The sequence below is a fragment of the Mus caroli genome, unplaced genomic scaffold (genome assembly GCF_978045245.1).
Source record: "Mus caroli unplaced genomic scaffold, Mus_caroli_1 scaffold_5, whole genome shotgun sequence".
Lineage (NCBI taxonomy): Eukaryota > Metazoa > Chordata > Mammalia > Rodentia > Muridae > Mus > Mus caroli.
This window is the reverse complement of record NW_028227260.1, coordinates 85,904,606-85,930,297: the sequence shown is the minus strand read 5'-3', so window position 1 is coordinate 85,930,297 and position 25,692 is coordinate 85,904,606. Positions and strand designations below refer to the sequence as shown.

Here is a 25,692-nt window from a genome sequence, read left to right as displayed (position 1 = left end):
CACCAGACTTGAGAAAAATATCATAATGTGTACATGAGAGTTATCACTGTGCTCCTTGTCACAAATTCAGTCTGGCATAAGAAATAACTATTTTCTTAAATTAGCATGTGACATTCAGATACTGAACAGGAAAAGCAGGGGGTTGAGAGATGGGTAAGTGATTAAGAGCACATCTTGCTCTTGCAGAGGAGCAGATCTAGGGAGTTCTAGGGGGGCTTGAACACCCTTATCTGACTTCTGTGGTACTGTAGGTATGTGGCACAAGCATAGATACAAGAAAAAACACACATTAGTGAAACAAAATAAGAAAATGTAAAAAAAAGACCATTAAAATTGCTTTTTTAAGATCATAAAAATGTCCAAGTTATAACTCCTTATCACTTACAATGAATGTTATAATAACCAAATAATTATTACAAATATTTAGGCAGTAGAGATAGAAAGTTGGTAAGAGATGGGGAGGTAGATTATCTACATTGAGAGTTATATGTAAATAACACTTATAACTTTAGAAAATTGTTGTTTTCTATGTTTCAAATTTATTATCTGTAAGATAGAGATGCATTCTGTTGATGTAAAAATTAATTAAAGCTAAATATGTAAGGCATACTGATTTTTGGCTCAAATACTACTGAATCTGTATGTATGAAACTGGTTCTTATGAAAAAAGATGAAATTAATTAAATATATTACTACAGGATTGAAAATTTCCTCTGGTTCCACTTGTAAGAAAGAAATAGAAATACAAGTTACATATAAGACTTTCCTTGCATATCCTATGCCATCTAACCTTGTGACTCCTTTCCTTGATTTGATATTATCTACAAACAGGCCTTCAATATAGTCATTGAAGAAGAAATCATGAATTGTCCAAGGTTGACTTCCTAATGGGAAGAAGAATGGTGCAATTGGGGAGAAAAGCTATGTATTGTCACACACATTCAACACATATAATTTTCTGTCATGTATATTATGAAAGTATATATAATGTATCAATAAAACTTAAATTTATTCATTATAGAAATATATGAATAATCATAGGCCATTGCCCTTTCATCATGTCTGAACAAATCTAAATATTCTTTAGCCATCTTAGATTTTATTTGGTTCTAATTGCTGATAGGTTGCATTTCCTTAAGATGCTTACTTATGTTGGCAGGGATGGTACACTCCTTTAATCCCAGCACTCAGGAGGTAGAGGCCCATAGATTTCCGAGTTCCTGGCCAGCCTGGTCTACAGAGTGAGTTCCAGGACAGCTAGGACTATACAGAAAATCTCTGTCTCAAAAAAAGGAAAAAAATCTTATTTATTATATCATGTATATACATGTGTGTATGTATATATACATATATACATACATACATGTATATATATACATACACACATATATACATATATATATATATATATATATATATATATACACAAACACATATACATATATATACACACATGTGTGTGTTTAGATACTATGAAAAAATGTGCCATCTTGGCATGTTTGTGCCATAATTTTATGTAAAAAGCAATTATTAGAATAGATCATATTGATATCCATGTCTATCCCTAAATGTCCAAATACAAATCAATTAATTCCTTATGTGGTTTAAAAGAAAAAGGAGTCTTTCAGGATTCTAACATATAAGGAATATGTAATTCACATAAAAGATAATTACCTAAATTCATGTGTTAGAAAGCTATGTTACAATATTTTTTTATTTTATTATGGTTATATCAAACAAAATATGATAGAAAATTACCAAAATTTGTAATATTTGGGGTTTAGAATCCTTGGGGCAAATGAACTATTATTATCCTTGGTAATTTGCAGATGAGAAATCACAAGCCTAAGTGAATCAGTTCAGTTATTTTAAAACCCAAACTTTGTAAGAGATAGCTCCGATTAGACAATGATACATACTGACTCTGTTTAAGTATTCTTTCCTTTGATGTTTAAAACAAACCATTTATATATAATGACTTGATTTTCATCAACTTTTGTGTTGTTACTGTTGAAGTTTCTAATGTGCAATCTGCCTGAGTCATATTTTGTATACTTAGTACTACAACATACAAATTAGATGCTAGTGATTATGTTTTATAAAGACTAACTGCTGAATATCATTCTGTAACTAGAGAGAATGTGAGAGTATTATATTATATAACTCAACTGCTGAGTACTTCCTAGTTCCAAGGAATAACTTGGCTTTTTCTTCATGATCTTTGTAGCCAGATTTTAGTGCTATTCCTGGCTCATAGGAGTCTCTAAACGTATGTGATAATGAATAAATACATATTAATTTTCATCTGCTAAAGCCTAAGAACATTCTAGAACTTTGATACTCCTGTTAAGAAAATGTATCCCACTGATACATTTGGCTTCTTGCAATGACATTGCTAGAGATAGAATTGGTAGATTAAGTCTGAGGAAGAACATTTGGTCTTCCAATTCCTTCATGACATGGTTGTCTGTGACATTTTTTTCCAATGTGTGAAGTGTCCAAAATAGTGGTTGTTCATCCACATGGGTTCACTTTCTTCCTTTAATCTATTCCAAGAGACTAGCTTCCCTCTAGCAGCAGATTTCCTTGTCCCCAGGACTTCTGGGTGTTTGGGGGCCATGGCTAAGTCTTAAAGGAAGCAGGATAGATGGAATATAGAAAGAAAGATCAAGACACTGAGTGATAGGAGTTCCTCTCTCTCTCAGGCAGTCTTCTTGGATCTTTCATTGTCTACAGACCAAAAACTGCTCTCTTTTCTGAGTCTAGGAGTGAATATATTTCTCTGTGCTTAGTTCCAGTGGTTTCATAAAACCCTATCTTCATCTTCACAAACATTCTTTTCTTAAACTCTTACAATATTATTTATTTCTGTATGGACCTTTGGATCCTTAGAATAGAGTTGCACCGGTCCATCATGTAAAGAAGGACAGCAAAAGACATGCATTTGAGTTTATTGAATACTTTCTAATCCAGAGGCTATATTTTACACCTCACATTTGCTAGCCATTTAATCTTTATATTGTCAAATTAATTAGTGCCTTAGGTCACTCTGAGTCTAAGATTACAGAGATAAATTGTCTAGAAGTAGGAGTATTATGGTTCAAAATATTGGTATAGATCCATAATAATTAGCATTGTTTAAGCATATCTTATTTTTTAAAATCCCCATTCAGCTTAAAAATTTTATATCATTATACTATGGATAATGCTATAACTTGATTTTTAAAATGGAAATGGACTGGAGGTATGGATAAGAGAGGAGACTCAAGATCTCATAGGGAGAATATTGAAAATATGGATTTCAATAAAGGCACAAAATTACAATTCCTTATGCTTGGTAAACCACACATCAGTGTGAATTATTTCCTTTCTATCTTCCCTCTGTATAAGCGATATTCCTTTCAATCATTAGAACCCTAAAATTAAAGACAAAACAAATTTTATATTTTTATTACAAGGCTTGCAAAGCATTATTAGTATGTGTTGTGAACAATTAGTATAGTGGTCATTCTTGAGGAGGCTAGTCCATAGAAGGTGTGAGATTCCTACCAGGCTCTAAGACATAATCCTGTTTCCATATGTGATTGCTGGTAATATAAATCTATTTACTTTACAAAGATTCATTGAGCTATACAACTTAAAGTGTATGTTTACTATATGTATATTTTATGCAGCAATACCATCTTTCTGGCTGTTTAAACCAATCTTAAAGGAACAATCACCTATGAGAGGTAATTATTTACACTACAGTGGGCTGCATTATTTTGTGGTGAGCAATTTAGCCACATTGCCTCCCAGGAGATTTCGATTCCTCACTTTTGCAGTCCTTTTGGTGTTTCCAGTGTCCAGACATTTGTAATCACTGAACAGTCTCTTGACTGTCTGAGCAACAGATATATCCATGGCTTGACCTTTTTGTAACCAGAAGGTCATGCTAAATTATCCCCGTGCTCTTTACCTCTTACTGGAACATTGTATTGATCCTTCTGAAATTTCAGGTTAAAAGAGCAATGCAAGTCTGAAGAGTCAGAGGCCACTTAAACAGCTTCACAAATGCATTTCTGAGCCTTTCCCAGCTTTTTTTTCTTTTTTACATTTTTCTTGACTTTGTTTATGTCACCAGCTGATATATTTTAACATGGTCTGGACTTCTGTATTTCTTAATTCCTTGCTGACAGTGCTGTAGAAGGATTATTATCTTACAATCTTTTCATCTTGCTATTTAGGTTAGTAAAAAAGTCAATAACTGAATGCATGAATCTGCTGAGTAATGTCAAAGTTCGCCGAGTTCATTTAATAAAGCAACCATTAGTTATGAAAGGAACTGAAGACAGGGAGCCACGGAGTTATGTAGCACAAAAAGGATGTGGCACTTTATATGCTTTACAAAATCATTTTCTGCACTTGAAAAGAAAGCCATTAATGATGGAATTTTAGGAAAAGAGTAATACTTTCATGACCCAAAATGTCACCCATGAAAAAAGATGTGATAGCTATCAAAGATGAAACAGGAAGGAAACAAACCAAGATTTAATTAATAATAGCCTAGTGGCAAGAATATGAAACTTCTCTGGACTTTCCCACCTGCATGTAACATTTCTTATTCCCAGTGGTTGTATGTGGACAATTAAGGCTGCCCTTCCTTGCATCTTCTCTCTCTCTCTCTCTCTCTCTCTCTCTCTCTCTCTCTCTCTCTCTCTCTCTCTCTCTCTCTCTCTCCTTTCTTTCTTTCTTTCTTTCTTTCTTTCTTTCTTTCTTTCTTTCTTTCTTTCTTTTTTGTTGGGGAGTATTCTAACCATAATTAACTCGCTGAATTCTTTATCAACCCATTTATTTTGTTGAGAGATGCCATCTGGGTACCACTGTCTACCTAGTCATCAGTAAAATGACCCCAACTTCCTCCCAAGTCTTTTTTTTTTAGATATTTTCTTCATTTACATTTCAAATGCTATCCCCAAAGCCCCCTATACCCTCCCTCCTCCCTGCTCCTCAACCCACATCTACTCTTATAAGGGAATATAATCACATGCACTGTGAATGAACTTAGCATTTTCCCTTAGATTTAAACAACATGCTAAACTTTCATGTCCCTAGAACTTAGTACTAGAGAGGCACTAATAGAAAAAAATAGAGCTTTAAAACCATCCCATATTAAGTGTAGCTTAAGTTGTTCAGTCATAGGCAATGCCTATAAAATACATATATTTTGTTTCATTTCGACATTACAGGTGTGCTCTGAGGTATGTGTGATTCCATTTTATTAATTAGTACAAAGGTTTACTTACTTCACAACTAGGGAACTGAGCTCTTGAGCTCCATAGTCAGCCTCTGCTGTCCATGGAGCCTGTGCTCCTTTTTCTTTCTTTCTTTTCTTTTTTTCTTTTTCTTTTTTTAAATTAGGTATTTTCTTCATTTACATTTCCAGTGCTATCCCAAAAGTCCCTCATACCCTCCCCCACCCACTCCCCTACCCACGCACTCCCACTTCTTGGCCTGGGCGTTCCCCCATACTGAGGCATATAAAGTTTGCATGACCAATGGGCCTCTCTTTCCACTGATGGCTGACTAGGCCATCTTCTGATATATATGCGGCTAGAGACACGAGCTCCAGGGGGTACTGGTTAGTTCATATTGTTGTTCCACCTATAGGGTTGCAGACCCCTTTAGCTCCTTGGGTACTTTCTCTAGCTCCTCCATTGGTGGCCCTGTGATCCATCCAATAGCTAACTGTGAGCATCCACTTCTGTGTTTGCTAGGCCCGGCATAGTCTCTCAAGAGACAGCTATATCTGGGTCCCTTCAGCAAAATCTTGCTAGTGTATGCAATGGTGTCAGCGTTTGGAGGCTGATTATGGGATGGATCCCTGGATATGGCAGTCTCTAGATGGTCTGTCCTTTCGTCTCAGCTCCAAACTTTGTCTCCTTTTTCTGTTATGATATCTATAACTCTGTCCAATGAGTGGAGAGTCATTAAACTAAAAACGATGCAGGAGTAATGAGATGTTTCTTTTTGTCTTTTGAGTAGTCGTACTACATGTTGACAAAGCATGTGAAACTCTGAGACATTTCAATGAGAATTGCTTTAGTAGGTGGCAATTTTACTCAAAGGTGCTTTTATATTTGTTTTTACATTAAAGCAAACATGCTTTAAGAATGGAGGACAAAGGCTGCTTCAGCCTGTGCTTTTGCAGAACTGTTAAATCTTTATAGATACTAAGGAATTGATCCTACCATATCCAGGGTATATTCATTCAGAATTACTTACTCAAAGCACGTTGCTTCTGGATGGAACAAATAGAACTTGGACTTCTATTATGTTATTCAACAAAATAATATTTATATATGGGCTTGGAAAATTGATAAAAGGTTAAGATCAGTCTTTGTCCTGTCAATGCATTGCTTCCTTGTACTAAGATTATTAAATAGTTACACTTGGGATTCTGTGCCTAGACCAGAAACATTTCTTCCCTCTCCACTTTTGTTGATTTGGGCATGAAATGGAAATTATAAAGAATCTGTGTCACATTTGGACTATAGGCAATTCTCTTAGCCTGTCAACCTTCATCTAGGTTCTTATTTTCCTTAAATCAAACCATATGGGTGTTGCTATATGATCCTTAAGTTTTATTTCCTGAGCCATATTTCATACTTATCAGCTTCTCTTCTCTTTTATAAAAACAAATGCCATGTCCTTCTTGTTTTGTCAGAGTTTATCTGGCAATCAATATGAATGCACACTATCTCCTACAAACAACTACCTTTGTCAAAAAATGCATTTGCCTTTATTTTAAAACTGGCATATTGCTATTTGCAAGGTTCTCTTTTTGATAGTTTTAGAAGACATGCTTTTCTCAGTTGCCTCTGGAAAATTTGCTCCTAAAATAAACATCATTTCTAGATGCATTTTAATTCACTTGAAAAACTCTTAATTTTACATGTTAACATATGTTTACATATAAAGATCTTGAGAACTATACACTCATTTTCTGCTTAAATGTCACTGTTGTTTTAATATTTGTTTATATATTATATGTCATAACCCTACTTTAAAATTTTTCATCATGTTAAGTTTCCTATTATTTTCATTATTTTCTGGATGTTTCAAAAGCACCATTGGAGTACAGTTTCAATACAAAAGCTAGTTTGTAAAAAATAGTCCATACTTGATATGACAAAAACTTATCATGCAAGAATCAGTGACTTATCTTCAAAAGTTAAGTTTGTTTTTTTCATAGAAGGCACTAGACACTCACAGGTACCATCATTGTTATTCCTGTCCAGATGTAGGAAGAATCCAACTTTTATGTCTTTTGTTTTAGAAGTATCAAAATTGTCTTGTTTCTTGCATCCAGGAATTTTCTTTGGGGGGGAGGTTGTAGTGAGGTTTCTGGGTTTAAGTTTTTATTATTATTTCTTAGAATTGCAAATGTATTTTAACAAAGTCCATCCCCTCTGCTCCATCTTTCCTTTATCCTCCCCACCACCACTACTTATACCGTAACACTTCAGATATTTACTTTACCTGCTATGTCTGCTCATTGCTCCCAGTACAATGTCAAAGTTTGTTTGCAGTCTAAGTAGGTGATGAGTAAAGTCGAATAGTTTAAGCCTCATATTAGGCCTGCCATTTGATACTCTGGGATAGCAATTCCTGATTCTGCTCCATAGACTCTGGTACTTGCACAGTTATGTTCTCCTGGACCCATGAAATTTTCTGTGTGTGATATTATCATTCATGAACATATTTTCCTGGATGGGCAAGAACTTCTGTCAGAGACATTATATGTCTGATTTACCAATATGTGCCACATCCAGCATCTCACTTAAGTTTATTGGTGTACCATAAACTTAGTGCTAGATGGACTAAATCTTTGAAGATAACATGGGCAATCAAAGAGCTGAAAAGAATTTAATATGAAGCAATTGTAGAAATTTTAACCAAAACTAGCAAGACTTTTGGTGTGTATATCATAACAAACAATATATTTGTAAGATAATGAATAGAAAGATGATAGAGTTACCGGTAAGATGGAAGGAATAAAGGCTTCAGAAGTTTCCTAGTCCTGGCACAAAATCTTGACTTTGCAATCTTCTAGTTTTGTAATAAAAGTTCACATAGTCAAAGACTTCGTCTCACCTACTCCTGCAAGATGAGTGCATAACTATGACAAGAATGTCATGACAGAATGAGAGAAACATGACACAAATGATACAATGGTGACAGAATCTACTTGCACAGTTCAGTGCCTCCAATCTGTACTTAACTCCAAAAATGTTAGGACTTAGAGTAACTTTTAGGCTCTTTGATGGAATGTCTTAGTAGATAACCTATAAAAACAAGAGAAAAGCCTTAATAGACTTGTTTTCACTGTTTTTTTCTTTATATTTTTTATTAGATATTTTCTTCATTTACAGTTCAAATTTTATCCCAAAAGTCCCCTATACCCTCCCCCCCGCCCTGCTCCCCAACCCATGCACTTCTGCTTGCTGACCCTGAAATTACCCTGTACTGGGGTATATGATCTTCACAAGACCAAGGGCCTCTCTTCCAATTGATGGCTGACTAGGCCATCCTCTGCTACATATGCAACTAGAGACACAGTTCTGTGGGCTACTGTTTAGTTCATATTGTTGATCCTCCTATAGGGTTACTGACCCTTTTAGCTCCTTGGTAACTTTCTCTAGATCCTTCTTTAGGACTGTGAGCATCCACTTCTGTATTTGCCAAGCATGGCATAGCCTCACAAGAGAGAGCTATATCAGAGTCCTGTCAGCAAAATCTTGCTGGCATATGCAATAGTGTCTGGGTTTGGTGGTTGTATATGGGGTGGATCCCTGGGTGGGTCAGTCTCTGGATGGTGTTTAAATCAATAGCCATACCACATTGAACACTCTTAATCTCATCCGATCCCAGAAGTTAAGCATGGTTGGGCCTGGTTAATATCTGGATGGGAGACCAACAGGAATTACTGGGAACTTGGGTGGAAGACCACTTGAGATTATCAGGTGCAATAGGCTTCAAGATTATTAACTACCTAAACTGGATAATTCCAAAGTTTGAATTGTCAAAAATGAGAACAGGAGTTTTAAAAATCATTTTGTGTAAAATGTGACAAAGGATATTGAACAATCTGACAGATTTATTGGATAAATTATGCTGTAAATTTTCAAGTAGCCATAATTAGCAATTCAAATAATTTGTCCTAATGTTATAATTTCTTTGACCCTGCTTATTAAATTGAGCTTTCTTTTTCATCTATCACTCTTGGTACCTTATTAATTGTAAACACCAAATACTTCCAAATACAGCTTTAAATTTCCAAAAGCTTCATTATAGATATGAATCATAAAAAGTATGCTGTCTTCAAGTGTTTTTTTTTTTTATTTCAGTTTGGAAAGCAACACATAGACAACCTCTTCAGTGACCTGCAGGATGGAAAACGCCTCCTAGACCTCTTGGAAGGCCTTACAGGGCAAAAACTGGTAGGAATCTTTTTTTTTTTCTCTCTCTCTTTCTTTCTTTCTTTCTTTCTTTCTTTCTTTCTTTCTTTCTTTCTTTCTTTCTTTCTTTCCTTCTTTCTTTCTTTCTTCCCTTCCTTCCTTCCTTCCTTCCTTCCTTCCTTCCTTCCTTCCTTCCTTCCTTCCTTCCTTCCTTTCCTCTTTTTTCTGCATGCATATGTATGTGGAAGTGAATATATGTTTATATGCAGGTATACAAGCACTTGTGTGCATGTGTGTGTAGGCAAATGTTGACTTCCAGATCTTCCTAAATTATTCTCTACTTGAAACCCAACTTCATTGATTCAGTGAGTGTATCTAGCCAGCTTCTTTCTGGAGGTACCTGTCTTTGCCTACTGATCCCTTGGATTATAGACAGGCTACCATCATGGCTACATGGCTTTTAAGTGTTCGCTGAGGACACACATTCTGTTCCTCACACTTGTACACTGAGACATCTCTCCAGCCAGGAGGTTTTTCTGAAATTACGATAACCTCAGTAAAATGTCAAGTGCCCCAAAAGAAGTTTTATTTGGGTGATCTAATGGGACTCCTCGATGTATTAGCCAGATAATTAATACAGTACCTACTCCTGAACAAAATAGAATAATTCATATTACAATTTTCATTTTTGTACTGTCTATCATGTGAAGAATAGCAAAGTAAAATTTTTCAATAATATATCCAGTTAATAAGCATTCTGTGATTTTATCATTATAAAATCTTTCTTAAGGACTAACTGAATAAAGATTTTATGTATAGTGACTTTATGTTTATCTTTGTGTTATTTTATATTTTCCAAATATTTTTAATGTACCTGTATTATTTTATAAAGAACAAAAATATTTTGGTACACTATAATAAAAATATAGGTAGTTTAGTCTGATATCCAAATGCTTCTGTGAAGAAAATATAATTTTCTTTTGAGAACTGTTAACTTGTACAGCATTAGGGAGAGAAAGCATGGTTGTACAATGTTATAGGTCACTACAGTCATAGAGAAGTCTAAGTTCAGTTAATGAAAGCCTCATAATGGAGAAAACCTCTTAAATCCTAATCTGCTGACTTCAAACATCTTATTTTTAAGATCTCTATTATTCTTTTAAGTAGGGTTTAAGACTCCAGTCCACCTAGTCATACATTCTGCATATCTAATGAGTTTTATTCAATTATAATCTTATTCTGTTCTCTTTGCCCTTTAGCAGAGCTCTCCAGAATGACAATTTTTTATATACTATATAAAAAAAAGAAAGAAATTCTAGCTGTTCTTCAAAGGTAGAATTGGCCAACATCCTATCTCTGACTTGCCTCCTGCAATTCTTCTGCACCAAGCCAAATTGGTCTCTGTTCTGTCAGACATTGCCCAGTATTTTGCCCTGTTCTTTTGTTTGCCTATTTTGCTTTCTGTGTTTCTCTGTGTTCTGACAGTCCATTAAAAACCTCAGTCTTCTCCATCTTATTGAAAACTTTTAAGGAACATTTAAAATTAGTTAGTATTTGCCTTTAATTCCATGAAATATTTTGTTGTATGTAAGCATGGCTATGATAGTGATTAAAAAACATACTTTATGTTTACATTTTAAAATAAATTACAGTAGCTATGCAGAGTGAATATGTCATTAAGTTAAACTGATATATTTTCAAGTTTATTATTCATTTAGTTTATATTTATTATTGAGATTATAATATAATTAATTATAACCTCTCTCCCTTCTCTTTCCCCCTTCCAACATACTCCAATAATCCTCCCTGCTCTCCATAAAATTCATGACCTCTTTTCACTAATAGCTATATATATATATGTCAGCATAACCTATTCTGTCTATATAATGTTACTGTATGTTTGATATATTGATGAGAATTTTGAATTTGGGTTGATAACTTCCTAAAATAAAACATTCAAATGCTGTACAGTTAAGCTTTTGTCATGTAGCCAATTGGAAGACATAGTGTATGCTTAATCTTAATGTCATTATGTCCAAACTTTATGTACATATGCATACATTCAGAATGTATTACTTTATGATATTGATAGATTAAGGACTGTTGTGAGCAACCCATACTTTCTGTCAATTCTGTTTATAAATGCACAAACAAATCTTGCTCTTACTTGTTTAAAGTTATTCTTTCATAACTTGTGCTCATTTATGTCAGTTTTTTCTGTGTTGCTTTAAAGATGCATTTCTGTGTCTTTTCTTCTTCCTCTTTTGTGGTGATAGGTAAGAAAACACAAAAATATAGGCTGCTCTCACTTTGACCTTGATGGATTAAATGTTCTATAATATGAAAAGTAGAGATTCCTGTTCATGAGGCTATGACGAGAGTTTCAGGAAGTTTCAGGAGCCAAACATGTATGATCTTTAACAAAGAGTATTAGTCAAGTCATCTTGGAGATTAGAAGTCTTAAAATAAGGTTTGGAAGCTGTACAGCCAGTTGAAATAGTAAGTTTCTCTAGGGTATGGAAGTCTTCAGAAGGATGGGAAGACTCTTAGAAAGCACAGGCAAAAATAAAACGTAGAATAATACACTATTTATTCTATAAATGTTTAAAATAAGGAAATTCCAAGAAAATAAGTATGAAAATTCTGACTTCACAGGTACATATGAGATGGTGGATCCTTACTCCACTGATAATTTCCATGAATATGTGTTATTTCTTAAGTTTAGGATAATTACATATGCAATTGGTATGAAATAATTTGGCATTTCAAGTTTGTAATAATAATGTGAAGTACCTCACATATACCGCAAATTTCATACAGCAAACATCTTAACATATTATATTGAAAACCCCTATCCAACTTTCAGAATCATTCTTCTTTATTTTTCTTCTTTACCTCATTGAGTCTAGTTTATGTTGCCAAGCTTGACTTAAGGGTGGAACCTACCATAGGGTGTGGCCAGTCTAACAAGAATCACATCATTAATGAAAACTGACTCTTCCTCTTCCTTCTGTTAGCAAACACCAATAGCTCCTCAGCTAGTGGTGGGATTTTATGCCCACCTTTCACTTTTTATATAAGGATTTTGTCTTAAACAGATCTTGTCACAATCACTGTGTTTGTTCGAATGTGTATGTGTCCTGTTGTGTCTAGAAAACACATTTTCCTTGTTATCACCTATGGCTGATATTTATGGCTTATTTCCTTCCTCTTCTGAGGATATCCCTGGAACATGGGGGAAGGAGTGTATTAAGTATGCCCTATTTACTGCTGAATAATTTAAGACTCTCATACTCTAATATTGGGTTTTGTTTGTGTGTTTTCTTGCTTGTTTGTTTGGGGGAGCTCTATGTTATTGACCATATGGCATTAAAATAATATATATTTGAAAATTATGTACCATATTATGTTTTATTTGACAATTTCAAATGTATTTTGATCAGACTTGCCTCCACTTCTATCTCCTGTGCCCTCCTTGTTGAATCACTTTTTCTTTTCTACAAGCCCCTTCTACTTTTATGCTGCTTCTTTTTATGACCAACTAATTTAAAATAGGGTTGCTGTTGTGAGCATGTATGATTAGCTAGATACTGAGTGGAAACTGGGCAAGCCAAGAGACTCACATCTCCTTCAAACTTTTCTTAAAATATATAGAAATAAAATTTCTTTTATATCTTCCTGGTTACTTGCCTTTTGTATTTTGCTAATGTTTTCCATTATTGATGGTCTTATAATAATGCACACTGGGCTTAAAAAATGAAGGAGCAATCATCTCAAATAATATTGTAAAAGGAAAAATGATTTCTTTCCTAGGAGGTATATTCTTTATTCTAAAGATGGACTATGCCAAAGATAATTAGCCCAAAGCATGCAGACTTTTTAAATAAATGCTGCACAGTCTGTGTTCATTTAAATGTAAAATATTCAAACTGAAAAGTGAAATTTATACATTTTTTATATTTTCAGGTAGAATTTCTTGTCTCTTTCTTTTCTAGTAAAAACAATTTCTCCCCTTTTTTTAGCCAAAAGAAAAGGGATCTACAAGAGTTCATGCCCTGAACAATGTCAACAAGGCACTGCGGGTCTTACAGAAAAATAATGTAAGTGGTGACCTGAACAGAGTCTGAACACCATGAAACAGCATGCTTAATATTTGTGTAAGGGCTTCAGCCCCATTGTAGAGAAATCTTATTAATCTCTCTTGTAAATCACAGAAGCTCTTATTCTGAGCCCATGTGCTACTTTCTTTGTGTGTGCTTGCAGTTAATATAATTCTGGAAACCAATGTATACAGCCATAGAGGACAGAGAAAGGTTAGACCTGTACCGGGTAAGGATATTGTATTATTTCTAGATATTAGGTGAACTAATTATTTTAATAGATAAAATGAGTCCATTATACAATGGTGTTCTATACAACAAAGAGATTTTTCTTATTGAATGCTATTCCCCATGTTCAGTGCTAATGATAATGAACTTTGTAAGATTCAAGATAGCAGTTACTAAGTCCACATCAAAAATGTACATTCACCAGAAAAACAACAACCATTTTAGCACAGGGGGGAGAATTATTTAGTATACCTGGATAAAAATATATATGATGTATTAGAAAAGGTAAAGAATCATAGATAAATGAGTGATCAGAATGGAGGAGGGCATCTAGTCTCCCCTGAGAAAGGCTCAGTTTATACTTTTCATCATGGCCTTAGAGGGAGACACTTTTCCTTTTATATTAACTCCTACAACATTTCTAATTAACAAGTACATTTACAAGGCATCATTGGTAGCTTTCTGGTTATAACACATATTTTAAAAGTTAATTTTAATAGCATTGATCACATACTCTTAAAATAACTGGAATATTTAATAGATTTGTAATAAACTATAGTTCCACATATATTTCCCAGATTATCTGGTCATAACAAAAAAGATGCAAGAATGTAACTGTAAAGTAATTAGTTGTATTTATGAATGTAGTGTCATTGTCACATTTAATGTGACAAGGTTATTTTATAGAAACATTACAAATTTGATTGTTTTCCAGCTGTAAATTTTTAGCTTTTCTGATATTAGCATAAAATGGTCTAAAGAAAACTTGTAAAGAGCCCTACCGTGTAAGCAATGAATAATAACACAAAGGTTTGTAGTCATTAATAAGACATAAAAATGCTGGAAAAGCTATGTATACATTTATATGGTAGATGTTACCATATATATGTTATACTGTGTGTGTGGTATATATGTATGTGTGTGTATATGTGTGTGTGTGTGTGTATACACATATACATATTGTTGTATATATACTGTATATGTAGTATCTATGTAGTGTATATGATTTAGTTACAGTATACAAATGGTTAATGATGACTCAAATAGGAGAACTGTAAAGATTTCCTGGTTAGGTATTATATAAGCTGAGACCTAAAGGAAATGAGACCTTTAATTAACCATAAGAAGGGTCCAGGCAGAATAATAAAAATACCGTGAGGTATAGAAGCATTTGGAATGGGAACTCAGCAGTTGAAGAGGACAATGTTCAAAATCAAGTAAAGATGAAAGGGCATAGTGAGGTAGGGTATGAAGGGTAGAATATAGTGAACTGACTAGCGATTTGATTCTGCTCAAAATAACATGATAACGATTACAACTAATGACATTTATAGTATATTCAATAGTTAAAAATAGTAGTTTTTCAAAAGCCAATGTTACAAGAATGAATAATAAAGAACTCTATTGGAAGAGTATTTAAAGAATTTTTTACTGAAGGGAATTAAAATCAAAAGCAAAGACAGCATAATAAGAATACTTTAATCTATAATGAAATTTAATTGTAGAATATTTTTAAAGTATTAAATTAATTATTTTAATAATAGAGTGTTTAATGGTAAAAATATGAATAATGTAAACATATTATAAATATAGAGTAGTTACGTCATGTCTCTGGATGCTTCAAACATAGTAGACATATAAAACAGTGCTCATTTTATATAAATTCTCCCTATAAAGTTGAGTTTACAAGAAACAACAGTTTAACAATTGTATTTAATTTGCCCAAGAACAACTCCATACCTTTCTCCAGGCATTAACAAAACCAATCTTTGTCATTATCAAGAATGTTATTTTTCAATGCTATAGAATGGCTGGAGCTCAACAGAAGTATCCGGTGATATTTATAAGGAAAAAGAGAAATAATATAACTTTTAATATCTAATCCATTAGGACAACTATCAGCATAATGATTATAAAAGTCTACGTTACCCTGTAAAGCCAAATAATGTATTAACTGTCCTGCTATTAAACACAGGAAACAAACAAAGCAAAGTTAGACTAGATAGACAGTGAAGCACTGAGTGGCTAGGTAATTTAATAACCATTACAATCTCTAAATCAAAAGAGACATCTACTAAGTTGTTATGATGTCTAGCTTTGGGTAAAGTATCATGAGACAGATGCTTAAAACATGATACATTATCAAAAAATATATTTAAATACTCACAAAAAATAACCTGGTGAACTGTGCCTTTTCAAACCAACTCTCTGATATCCTTAGAGTGCCATTTATAAGTCATTACTGCCATAAATGCATGTGTTGGGCATGTGGGGAGGGGCATTTAAATTCAGAGACTATGTAATCATCTCAATCAAAGAAAGTGAAAAAGTTAGTTGGGTGTTGGAGAAAGTGGAGCAGCATGCAATGCACTCAACTGCCTACATGTTCTTCCTCTGTTTTTTTGGATCAGGTGTGTTTTGAAAACCTGTATCCTAATGCTGCCCATTTCTTTACCTTTCTGGGGAAATGAGGAAATAATTCACTTTTGAGAAAATGTTATTTCATGTGCTCACAGGAAAAAGTGGTCGATTATGGTTACTTTATCGACCAGGTAATAGAATACAGAACCCCTTGAGGCAGAAAAATTTAGTCATTTTTAATTTTCCAAGTTAAATCAGTTCCTGTGTTTTCTTTTTTTTTATATTTCTTTAAAACATTTTTTGTTTGCTTTTTGAGACAAATTCTTTTTATTTGTTCTTCTTTTTATTATTAGATATTTTCTTCATTTACATTTCAAATGCTATCCATAAAGTCCCCTATACCCCACCCCTGCCCTAATCCCCATCCCACCCACTCCCACTTGCTGGCCCTGGCATTCGCCTGTACTGGGGCATGTAATCTTCGCAAGACCAAGGGCCTCTCTCCCCAATGATGGCTGACTAGGCCATCTTCTGTTACATATGCAGCTAGAGACATGAGCTCTGAGCGTATTGGTTAGTTCATATTGCTGTTCCTCCTATAGGGTTGAAGACCTTTTCAGGTGCTTGAGTACTTTATCTAGTTCTTCCATTGGGGGCCCTGTGTTCCATTCCAACTTGTAATAAGAACACATACTCCACTATGTTCATAGCAGCCTTATTTATAATAGCCAGAATCTGGAAAGAACCCAGATGTACCTCAACAGAGGAATGGATACAGAAAATGTGGTACAATTACTCAATGGAGTACTACTCAGCTATTAAAAACAATAAATTTATGAAATTCTTAGGAAAATGGATGGATCTGGAGGATATCATCCTGAGTGAGGTAACCCAATCTCAAAAGAACTCACATGATATCACTCACTGACAAGAAACTTAGAATACCCAAGATACAATTTGCAAAACACATGAAACTCAATAAGAAGGAAGACCAAAGTGTGGATACTTCATTCCTCCTTATAATGGGGAACAAAATACCCATGGAAGGAGTTACAGAGACAAAGTTTGGAGCTGAGATGGAAAGAAGGACAATCCAGAGTCTTGCCCCACCTGGGGAATCCATCCCATAAACAGCCACCAAACCCAGACACTATTGCATATGCCAGCGAGATTTTGCTGACAGGAACCTGATATAGCTGTCTCTTGCGAGGCTATGCCAGTGCCTGGCAAATACAGAAGTGGATGCTTACAGTCATCTATTGGATGGAACACAGGGATCCCAATGGAGGAGCTAGAGAAAGTATTTTGTGTTTAATTTCTATATTCCCTCTTTTTAAAATATTTTTTGAGAATTTCATAGCAAATGCTTTATTTACATTATTTCCACCCCTTCTTTGTCCTGCTCCAGTTGCTCCTGTGACCCCTACTCCCTTTCAAATTTATCCAGTCTTACTTTTCATTATTACATACACACACAGAGAGAGAGAGAGAGAGAGAGAGAGAGAGAGAGAGAGAGAGAGAGAGAGAGAGAGAGAGAGAGAGAGAGAAAGAGAGAGGAGGGGAGAGGGAGGGGAGGAGAGAGAAAGGAGAGGGGGAATACCTTAGTCAGGGTTTCTATTCCTGCACAAACATCGTGACCAAAAAGCAAATTGGGGAGGAAAAGGTTTATTCAGCTTACACTTCCACATTGCTGTTCATAACCAAAGGAACTCAGGACTGGAACTCACACAGGGAAGGAACTTGGTGGCAGGAGCTGATGGAGAGGCTATGGAGGGATGTTTCTTTACTGGCTTGCTTTCCTTGGATTGCTCAGTTTGCTTTCTTATAGAACCCAGGGCTATCAGCCCAGGGATGGCACCATCCACTATATGCCCTCCCACCCTTGATCCCTTGCAGCTGGATCACATGGAGTCATTTCTTCAAGGGAGACTTCTTTCTTTGTTAACACACAAAACCAGTCAGTACAGAGAGGGGATGGGATTTTGTATAACATATCAGGGAGTTTGTCCCTAAAGAAGACAGTTTTTCCTTTTCTCAGTAGCCATTAATTCCCTAGCTTTTTCATCTAGGGGTAGGATATTGTGAGATATCCTGCATTGACATTAGCATGCTAAATTATGGTGCCATTTTCAGGTCTTATTTACAAATTATAACCTGAATAACCACAGACATTACATACTGTTGAAGGTGTGACTAGCAACAAAGCTAGAGATGGGAAAGAGTAAAACACAGGTGTTTTGAAGAATGAAATGAGAAGAAGAGAGGAATCTTTGATTGGTCTTGAGTAGGAACAGCAACTCATACCTATTATTTTATCCCCACTTGAATTCTGCTCACGCCTTGGCTTTGTAGAACTCACACACCATATTTGATTTCTCTGTGGCAGTTGTCTCAGCATGCCGTTATTTTTGTTATCAATAATTTAATTTAGAAAGACCACTTATTGTGAAGAAATCACTTTGAAGCACAGTGATACTGTGATTATAGTATTTGTAAAAGCAAAGCTAATTTGTAATAAAATTGGCTGTGGTTCTGAAAAGCACACAAAAGACAGTGTAGACTCCTGTGAAATAGGATGACACTAAAATGTGACTTTGCTTGTTTTCCCACCGATTCTAGATTTTTACAAATTATCCGAGACTCTCTTTCTTTGTGGCTTCTTGAAGGCATACAGAGCAAATTTCAATGCTATCTTTTCTAAACCCTATTTGTGTGTGTGTGTGTGTGTGTGTGTGTGGTGTGGTGTGTGGTGTGTGGTGTGTGGTGTGTGGTGTGTGTGTGCACAGCTCCTATTAGGAGGCACTTAGAATTCAGTTCTATAATATTTTTAGCCTTTTCCTCTCAAATGAGAAGAATGCAAAGTTTAGAATATTCTAGGGATAGAGAATTTCTAAGTGGGTAGAAGGCTTGTTGCACATGAATGCGCAACTCTGTTGTGATTGTCAATTCCAACATTTAAATCTGGACATACAGGCAGAGGCTTATAACTTCAACACTATGAATACAACCACAGTTGGCTCTCTTATACCTCTATCATGTCCCATAGACTGTGTTCCTCCCTAACATCCACATCTTTCTTACACTCTTTCAGTACTTTTCTCACAATAGTTCATGAGCCTTGAAGGGGGCAATATTGAAAGCTGAACTCAAAAGTCATTTATTCTTAGTACTTTGGTCAATAATGAATCTCTGACTTTACTGTCATAAACTGAAAAAATGAAGACTTTCTGAGAAATAGTGAAAGCAGTACAAGTCTTTGGACACAAACGTACATACTCAGGAGGCAGGTTGACAACATGACAATTTATCAAAACAAAAGCTATGGTTTATGACCTCCCCAGCCAGAGCTTATGGCCATTCAATAGTACCATGGATGAATTTCCTCTTTCAGGGTGAGTGTCCAATACAAACAGAAAGTCCTTCCTTATCCCATAACAGCGATGCCACATTTCAGCCACTGAGCATAGCTTGTCTGGAGATTTGATATTGTAGCATGGAAAGTTCACAGCTGTGTAAGATTGTTGATAGCTTTTCTCTCACAGCTGGCTGCATAGCACCTTTTAGCACTAGGGAAGCATGATATCTGTATGTTCCACAATAAAAGTGTGTGATGTGTTTAACAACAGACTCTTACCACTAAGTTCTGATGGGCAATCAAGAAAAATTTTAATACCTTGTAATGTTTTGGGGGCTTTTTGAGCATTGCCGACCAACACCTTATAGGAAAATATCCCTGACATGATGTTCTCTGTTAATAACCCATAGGTTCTGGAACCTGCATTCTCTTTCCATGCAAAATCCCTCCATTCATTTTTTTTTTTTCGAGACAGGGTTTCTCTGTATAGCCCTGGCTGTCCTGGAACTCACTTTGTAGACCAGGTCAGCCTTGAACTCAGAAATTTGCCTGCCTCTGCCTCCCGAGTGCTGGGATTAAAGGCGTGTGCCACCACGCCCATGCCCAGTGCAATTCACATTTTTTAAAGTTATATTTTAGTCATGTTATAATATAGTATGTTTCCATGTGACTTCTTTATAATCTTTAGTTTAAGGCCTCTATCTACCTTCCTGATTTCACCGTCCCTATTATAACTTTGCCACCCCGGTATTCTTTTCCTCTTCTTTCATTTCACATGTGTTCTACTCTCCAATTCTTCCATAAGGTCTCCCCTCATGACATATTCCCATATTATTGGTCTCTAAGGACATTCATTTCAAATATGATTTAGTATTAGATGTGACAGGATTAAAGTATCATAACTGTCCCATAAGCCATTCTCATAAATTGTCTGTCACAAACTGGCAAATTTGTATCAATTAAACTCAGATCTAGACTCATACAAAGATGAATTCAGTGCTATGTTATTAAGCCACAAATCTAAACGATGTATTTTAAGGCTTAGGTGAAAATCAATTCAGATGCCAGTTATATTCAAGACTTCAGTTAATCAAGTGAAAATTATCACTAAATAATATTGAGTGGTTGTCAAATGTTAGCATATGATCAGAGATAAAAAGGATTTGAAATGGTTCTTTAAATGTATATTATATGTACTTTACAGGTTCAAAAGATTTAAATAACCATATATATTTTGAAGTATATACAATAATTATATCTCACTGAATATATACTACCTCAATTTATCACCTGTAAAATGTAGAATTGAAATAGAAATCCAAATTTTAGTGCTAATCAATGTTAGAAAAGTATTAATTCTATTACTAAATCTTCAAATTTTATAAAAGCCTCTTTCAAACACTTGCACATTAGAGATACTGACTCAACAGGCTCCAGAAGAAACCAGCCCTTTTAGCCCCTTGAACTTACCAACTGTTGGATGTTTGCCAAATGCTTTCATGATTTGGATCCACATTATCATATGTGAAATGTGCTAATATTTCTTCCAAAATATTGTTTTATCAAAATAGAACAATACACAACAAAATCATATCTAATTTTAAATTCATATTCCAATGCAAGTTTGCCTTACTTTGGGTCTTATTGCTGTGAAGAGACACTGTAAATGGAAACATTTAATTGAGGCTGGCTTATAGTTTCTGAGGTTCAACCCAATATCATCATGGGAGGAACCATGGTGGTGTGCAGTAAGATGGAGGGCTGGAGGAGCTCAAAGTTCTACAATTTGATCTTTAGGCAACAGAAAGAGGCTCTGTGACACACCGGATGTAGCTTGAGAGTAGGAAACCACAAAACCTGCCCCAACAGTGACACACATCCTTCAATAAGGCCACATCTCCTAATAGTGCTACTCCCACATAGTAAAAGGAGAAAACTATTACAAGTTGTGCTCTAATCTCTACATAAGCTTTGTCTGTGGTATGCATGAACCTCCTCTATAGAGGCACTGCATGTGCACACAAAATTAATTAATAAAAATGAGATAAGAAAAATTTTTGAAAATTAAAGAATAACAACATATGGCATATATATTGTATGTGTATATATATTGTATGCATATGTATATATATACATATATATGTATATATATTCACCATTGAATTATAAAGCATTCAATGCATGCGTATCTCAGTAAAAGGGAATATTGGTAATTAATGTCCCTAAGTCCTAAAAAATACGGAGTATACATTTTATTCTGTTTTTTTTTTTTTTTCAGAAAATCACATACTACAAGGCAGTTGAGTCACTATGAATTTTCTGTAGTTTCAGTTTTAAAAAGTAATATATTGTATTTAGAAGGATTAAATGAATCATTGAGACCATGGTTAAAATGTTTAACTAGATGCAAATATTTTAGAAAGAAAACACTGAAGACGTTTATAAACAAAACCTGACTCATCTAGTATGTTGGAAGGAATTTCTTGGGATATTTGCTAATTATGAGATAGAACTATGAGGATATGTAAGCTACAAATAAATGTTGGAAGTATATTCCTTAAAACTAGCTAACATCATAGACGTTTATTTAATAAAGTCTCAATACATGGTAGGTTTCTATTTTTTATATTGAGTGTCAAGATTCTTTTTTATTAGATATCTCCTTTAATTACATTTCAAACTTTATCCGCTTTCATCATTTCCCCTCCGAAAACCCCATATCCTATCCCCCTCCTCCTGCACACTAACATATCCACACCCTCTTCCCTGTCCTGTCAATCCCCTATACTGGGGCATCTAGCCTTCAGAACACCAAGGGCTTCACCTCTCACTGATATCCCACAAGACCATCCTCTGCTACATATGCGGCTGGAGCCAAGGGTCCCTCCATGTGTATTTTCTTTGGTTGGTGGTTTACTCCCTGGGAGTTCAGGGGGGTACTGGTTGATTCACATTGTTATTCCTCCTATAAGGCTGTAAACCCCTTCAGCATCTTAGGTCCTTTCTTTAGCACCTCCATTGGAGACTCTGTGATCAGTCCAATGGATGGCTGTGTGCATTCACCTGTGTTTTTGTCAGGCACTGGCAGAGCCTCTCAGAAGACAACTATATCGGGCTTCTGTCATTAAGCACTTGTAGCCATCCACAATAGTGTCTGGGTTTGGTAACTGGATATGGGATGGATTCCCAGGTGGGACAGTCACTGGATGGCCTTTCCTTCAGTTTCTGCTCCAAACATTGCCTCTATATCTCCTTACATGGGTATTTTGATCCCCCTTCTAAGAAGGACTAAAGTATCCACACTCTGATCTTACTCCTTCTTGAGCTTTGTGTGGTCTGTGAATTGTATATTGGGTATTCAGAACTTCTGGGCTAATATCCACTTACCAATCAGTGCATACCAAGTGTGTTCTTTTGTGATTGGGTTACCTCACTCAGGATGATATCCTCCAGATGCATCCATTTGCCTAAAAATTTCATGAATTCATTGTTTTTAATTGCTGAGTAGTACTCCATTGTGTAAATGTACCACATTTTCTGTATCCATTCTTCTGTTGAGGGATATCTGGGTTGTTTCCAGCTTCTGGCTATTATAAATAAGGCTGCTATGAACATAGTGGAGCATGTGTCCTTATTACATGTTAGAACACCTTCTGGGTATATGCCTAGTAGTGGTATAGCTGGGTCCTAAAGTAATACTATGTCCAATTTTCTGAGGTATGGCCAAACTGATTTCCAGAATGCTTGTACCAGCTTGCAATCCTACCAGCAATGGAGGAGTGTCCCTCTTTCTCCACATCCTCCCAAGCATCTGCTGTCACCTGAGTTTTTGATCTTAGTCATTCTGACTGGTGTGAAGTAGAATCTCAGGGTTGTTTTTATTTGCATTTGATAACTACGGATGTTGAACCTTTCTTTAGGTTATTCTCAGACATCCAATATTCCTCGGTTGAGAATTCTTTGTTTAGCTCTGTACCCCATTTTTAATAGGGTTATTTGTTTCTCTGTATTCTAACTTCTTGAGTTCTTTGGCTATATTGGATATTAGTGCTCTATTGGATGTAGCGTTGGTAAAGATCTTTTTCCAATTTGTTGGTTGCCAATTTGTTCTTTTGACAGTGGCCTTTGCCTTACAGAAGCTTTGCAATTTTATGAGGTCACATTTATCAATTCTTGATCTTAGAGCATAAGCTATTGGTGTTCTGTTTAGGGAATATTCCCCTGTGCCCATGTGCTCGAGGTGCTTCCCCACTTTCTTTTCTATTAATTTTAGTTTATCTGGTTTTACATGGCGGTCCTTGATCCATTTGGACTTGAGCTTTGTACAAAGAGTTAAGAATAGATTGATTTGCATTCTTCTACATGTTAATGGCAAGTTGAATGAGCACAATTTATTGAAAATGCTGTCTTTTTTTTCCAATGGATGGTTTTAGCTCCCTTGTCAAAGATCAAGTGACTACAGGTTTGTGGGTTCACTTCTGGGTCTTCAATTGTATTACATTGATCTACCTGCCTGTCACTGTACCAATACCATGCAGTTTTTATCACAATTACTCTGTAGTACAGCTTGAGAGTAGGGGTGGTGATTTCCCCAGAAGTTCTTTTATTGTTGAGTATAGTTTTCACTGTCCTGGGGGTTTTGTTATATTCCTGATGAATTTGAGAATTGCTCTTTCTCACTCTCTGAAGAATTGATTTAGAATTATGATGGGGATTGCACTGAATCTGTAGAATTATTTCTATAGGATGGCCATTTTGACTATATTAACCCTATCAACCCTTGACCATGGGGATCTTTCCATATTCTGAGATCTTCAATTACTTTCTTCAGAGACTTGAATGAAGTTCTTGTCATACAGATGTTTCACTTGCTTAGTTAGAGTCACACGGAGATATTTTATATTATTTGAGACTATTATGAAAGGTATTGTTTCCCTAATTTCTTTCTCAGCATGTTTATCCTTTGTGTAGAGAAAGGCCACTGATTTCTTTGAGTTAATTTTATATCCAGCCACATTGCTGAAGTTGTTTATCAGGTTTAGGAGTTCTCTGGTGGAATTTTTGGGGTCACTTACATATACTATCATATCATCTGCAAATAGTGATATTTTGACCTCTTCCTTTCCAATTTGCATCCCTTTGACCTCCTTTTGTTGTCTAATAGTTCCAGCTAGGATTTCAAGTACTATACTGAACAGGTAGAGACAGAGTGGACAGCCTTGTCTAGTGCCTGATTTTAGTGGATTGCTTCAAGTTTCTCTCCATTTAGTTTGTTGTTGGCTACTAGTTTTCTGTATACTGCTTTTACTAAGTTTAGGTATGGGCCTCGGATTTCTGATCTTTCCAAGATTTTTATCATGAAGGGATATTGGATTTTGTCAAATGCTTTCTCAGCATCTAATGGAATGTGGGATTTTTCTTTGAGTTTGTTTATTTTAGTGGATTACATTGATGAATTCTTATATATTAAATCAACCCTGCATCCTTGGGATGAAGCCTACTTGATAATGATGGATGATCTTTTTGAACTGTTCTCGGATTTGGTTTGTGAGAATTTTACTGAGTATTTGTATATCAATATTCATAAGAGAAATTGATCTGATGTTCTCTTTGTAGGTTTTTTTGTGTAGTTTAAGTGTCATAATAATTGAGGCTTCATAGAACTAATTGGGTAAGGTTCCTTCTGTTTCTATTTTGTGGAATAATTTGAAAAGTATTGGTATTAGGTCTTCTTTGAAGATATGATAGAACTCTGCATTAAACCCATCAGGTCCGGGGCTTTTTTTGGTTGGGAGAGTATTAATGACACTTTCTATTTCTTTAGGGGATATGGGACTGTTTAGATCATTAATCTGATCCTGATTTAACTTTGGTACCTGGTATCTGTCTAGAAAATTGTCCATCTTATTTAGATCTTCCAGTTTTGTTGAGTATAGGCTTTTGTGTAGGATCTGATGGTTTTAGATTTCGTCAGATTCCTATGCTATGTCTCTATTTTCACTTCTGATTTTTCTGATTTCGTTATTGTCTTGGTGCCTTCTGGTTAGTTTGGATAAGGATTTATCTATTTTGTTGATTTTCTCAAAGAACTAGCTCCTGGTTTGGTTGATTCTTTGTACAGTTCTTTTTGTGTCTACTTGATTGATTTCAGTCCTGATTTTATTTCCTAACTTCTACTCCTCTTGGGTACATATGCTTCTTTTTGTTC

At 35.2% G+C, this 25,692-nt stretch overlaps 1 protein-coding gene across 3 annotated transcripts in view; it reads left to right on the top strand.

Annotated features, from left to right (window-relative positions):
* Dmd (dystrophin) overlaps window positions 1-25,692 on the top strand; it is a 2,436,643-nt gene that overhangs the window by 529,656 nt on the left and 1,881,295 nt on the right. For all 3 annotated transcript variants that reach the window (XM_085838134.1, XM_085838135.1, XM_029473188.1), the window contains exons 3-4: window positions 9,390-9,482; window positions 13,463-13,540. In XM_085838134.1, the coding sequence (XP_085694260.1) occupies window positions 9,390-9,482; window positions 13,463-13,540 (171 nt within the window). The remainder of the gene's footprint in view (window positions 1-9,389; window positions 9,483-13,462; window positions 13,541-25,692) is intronic.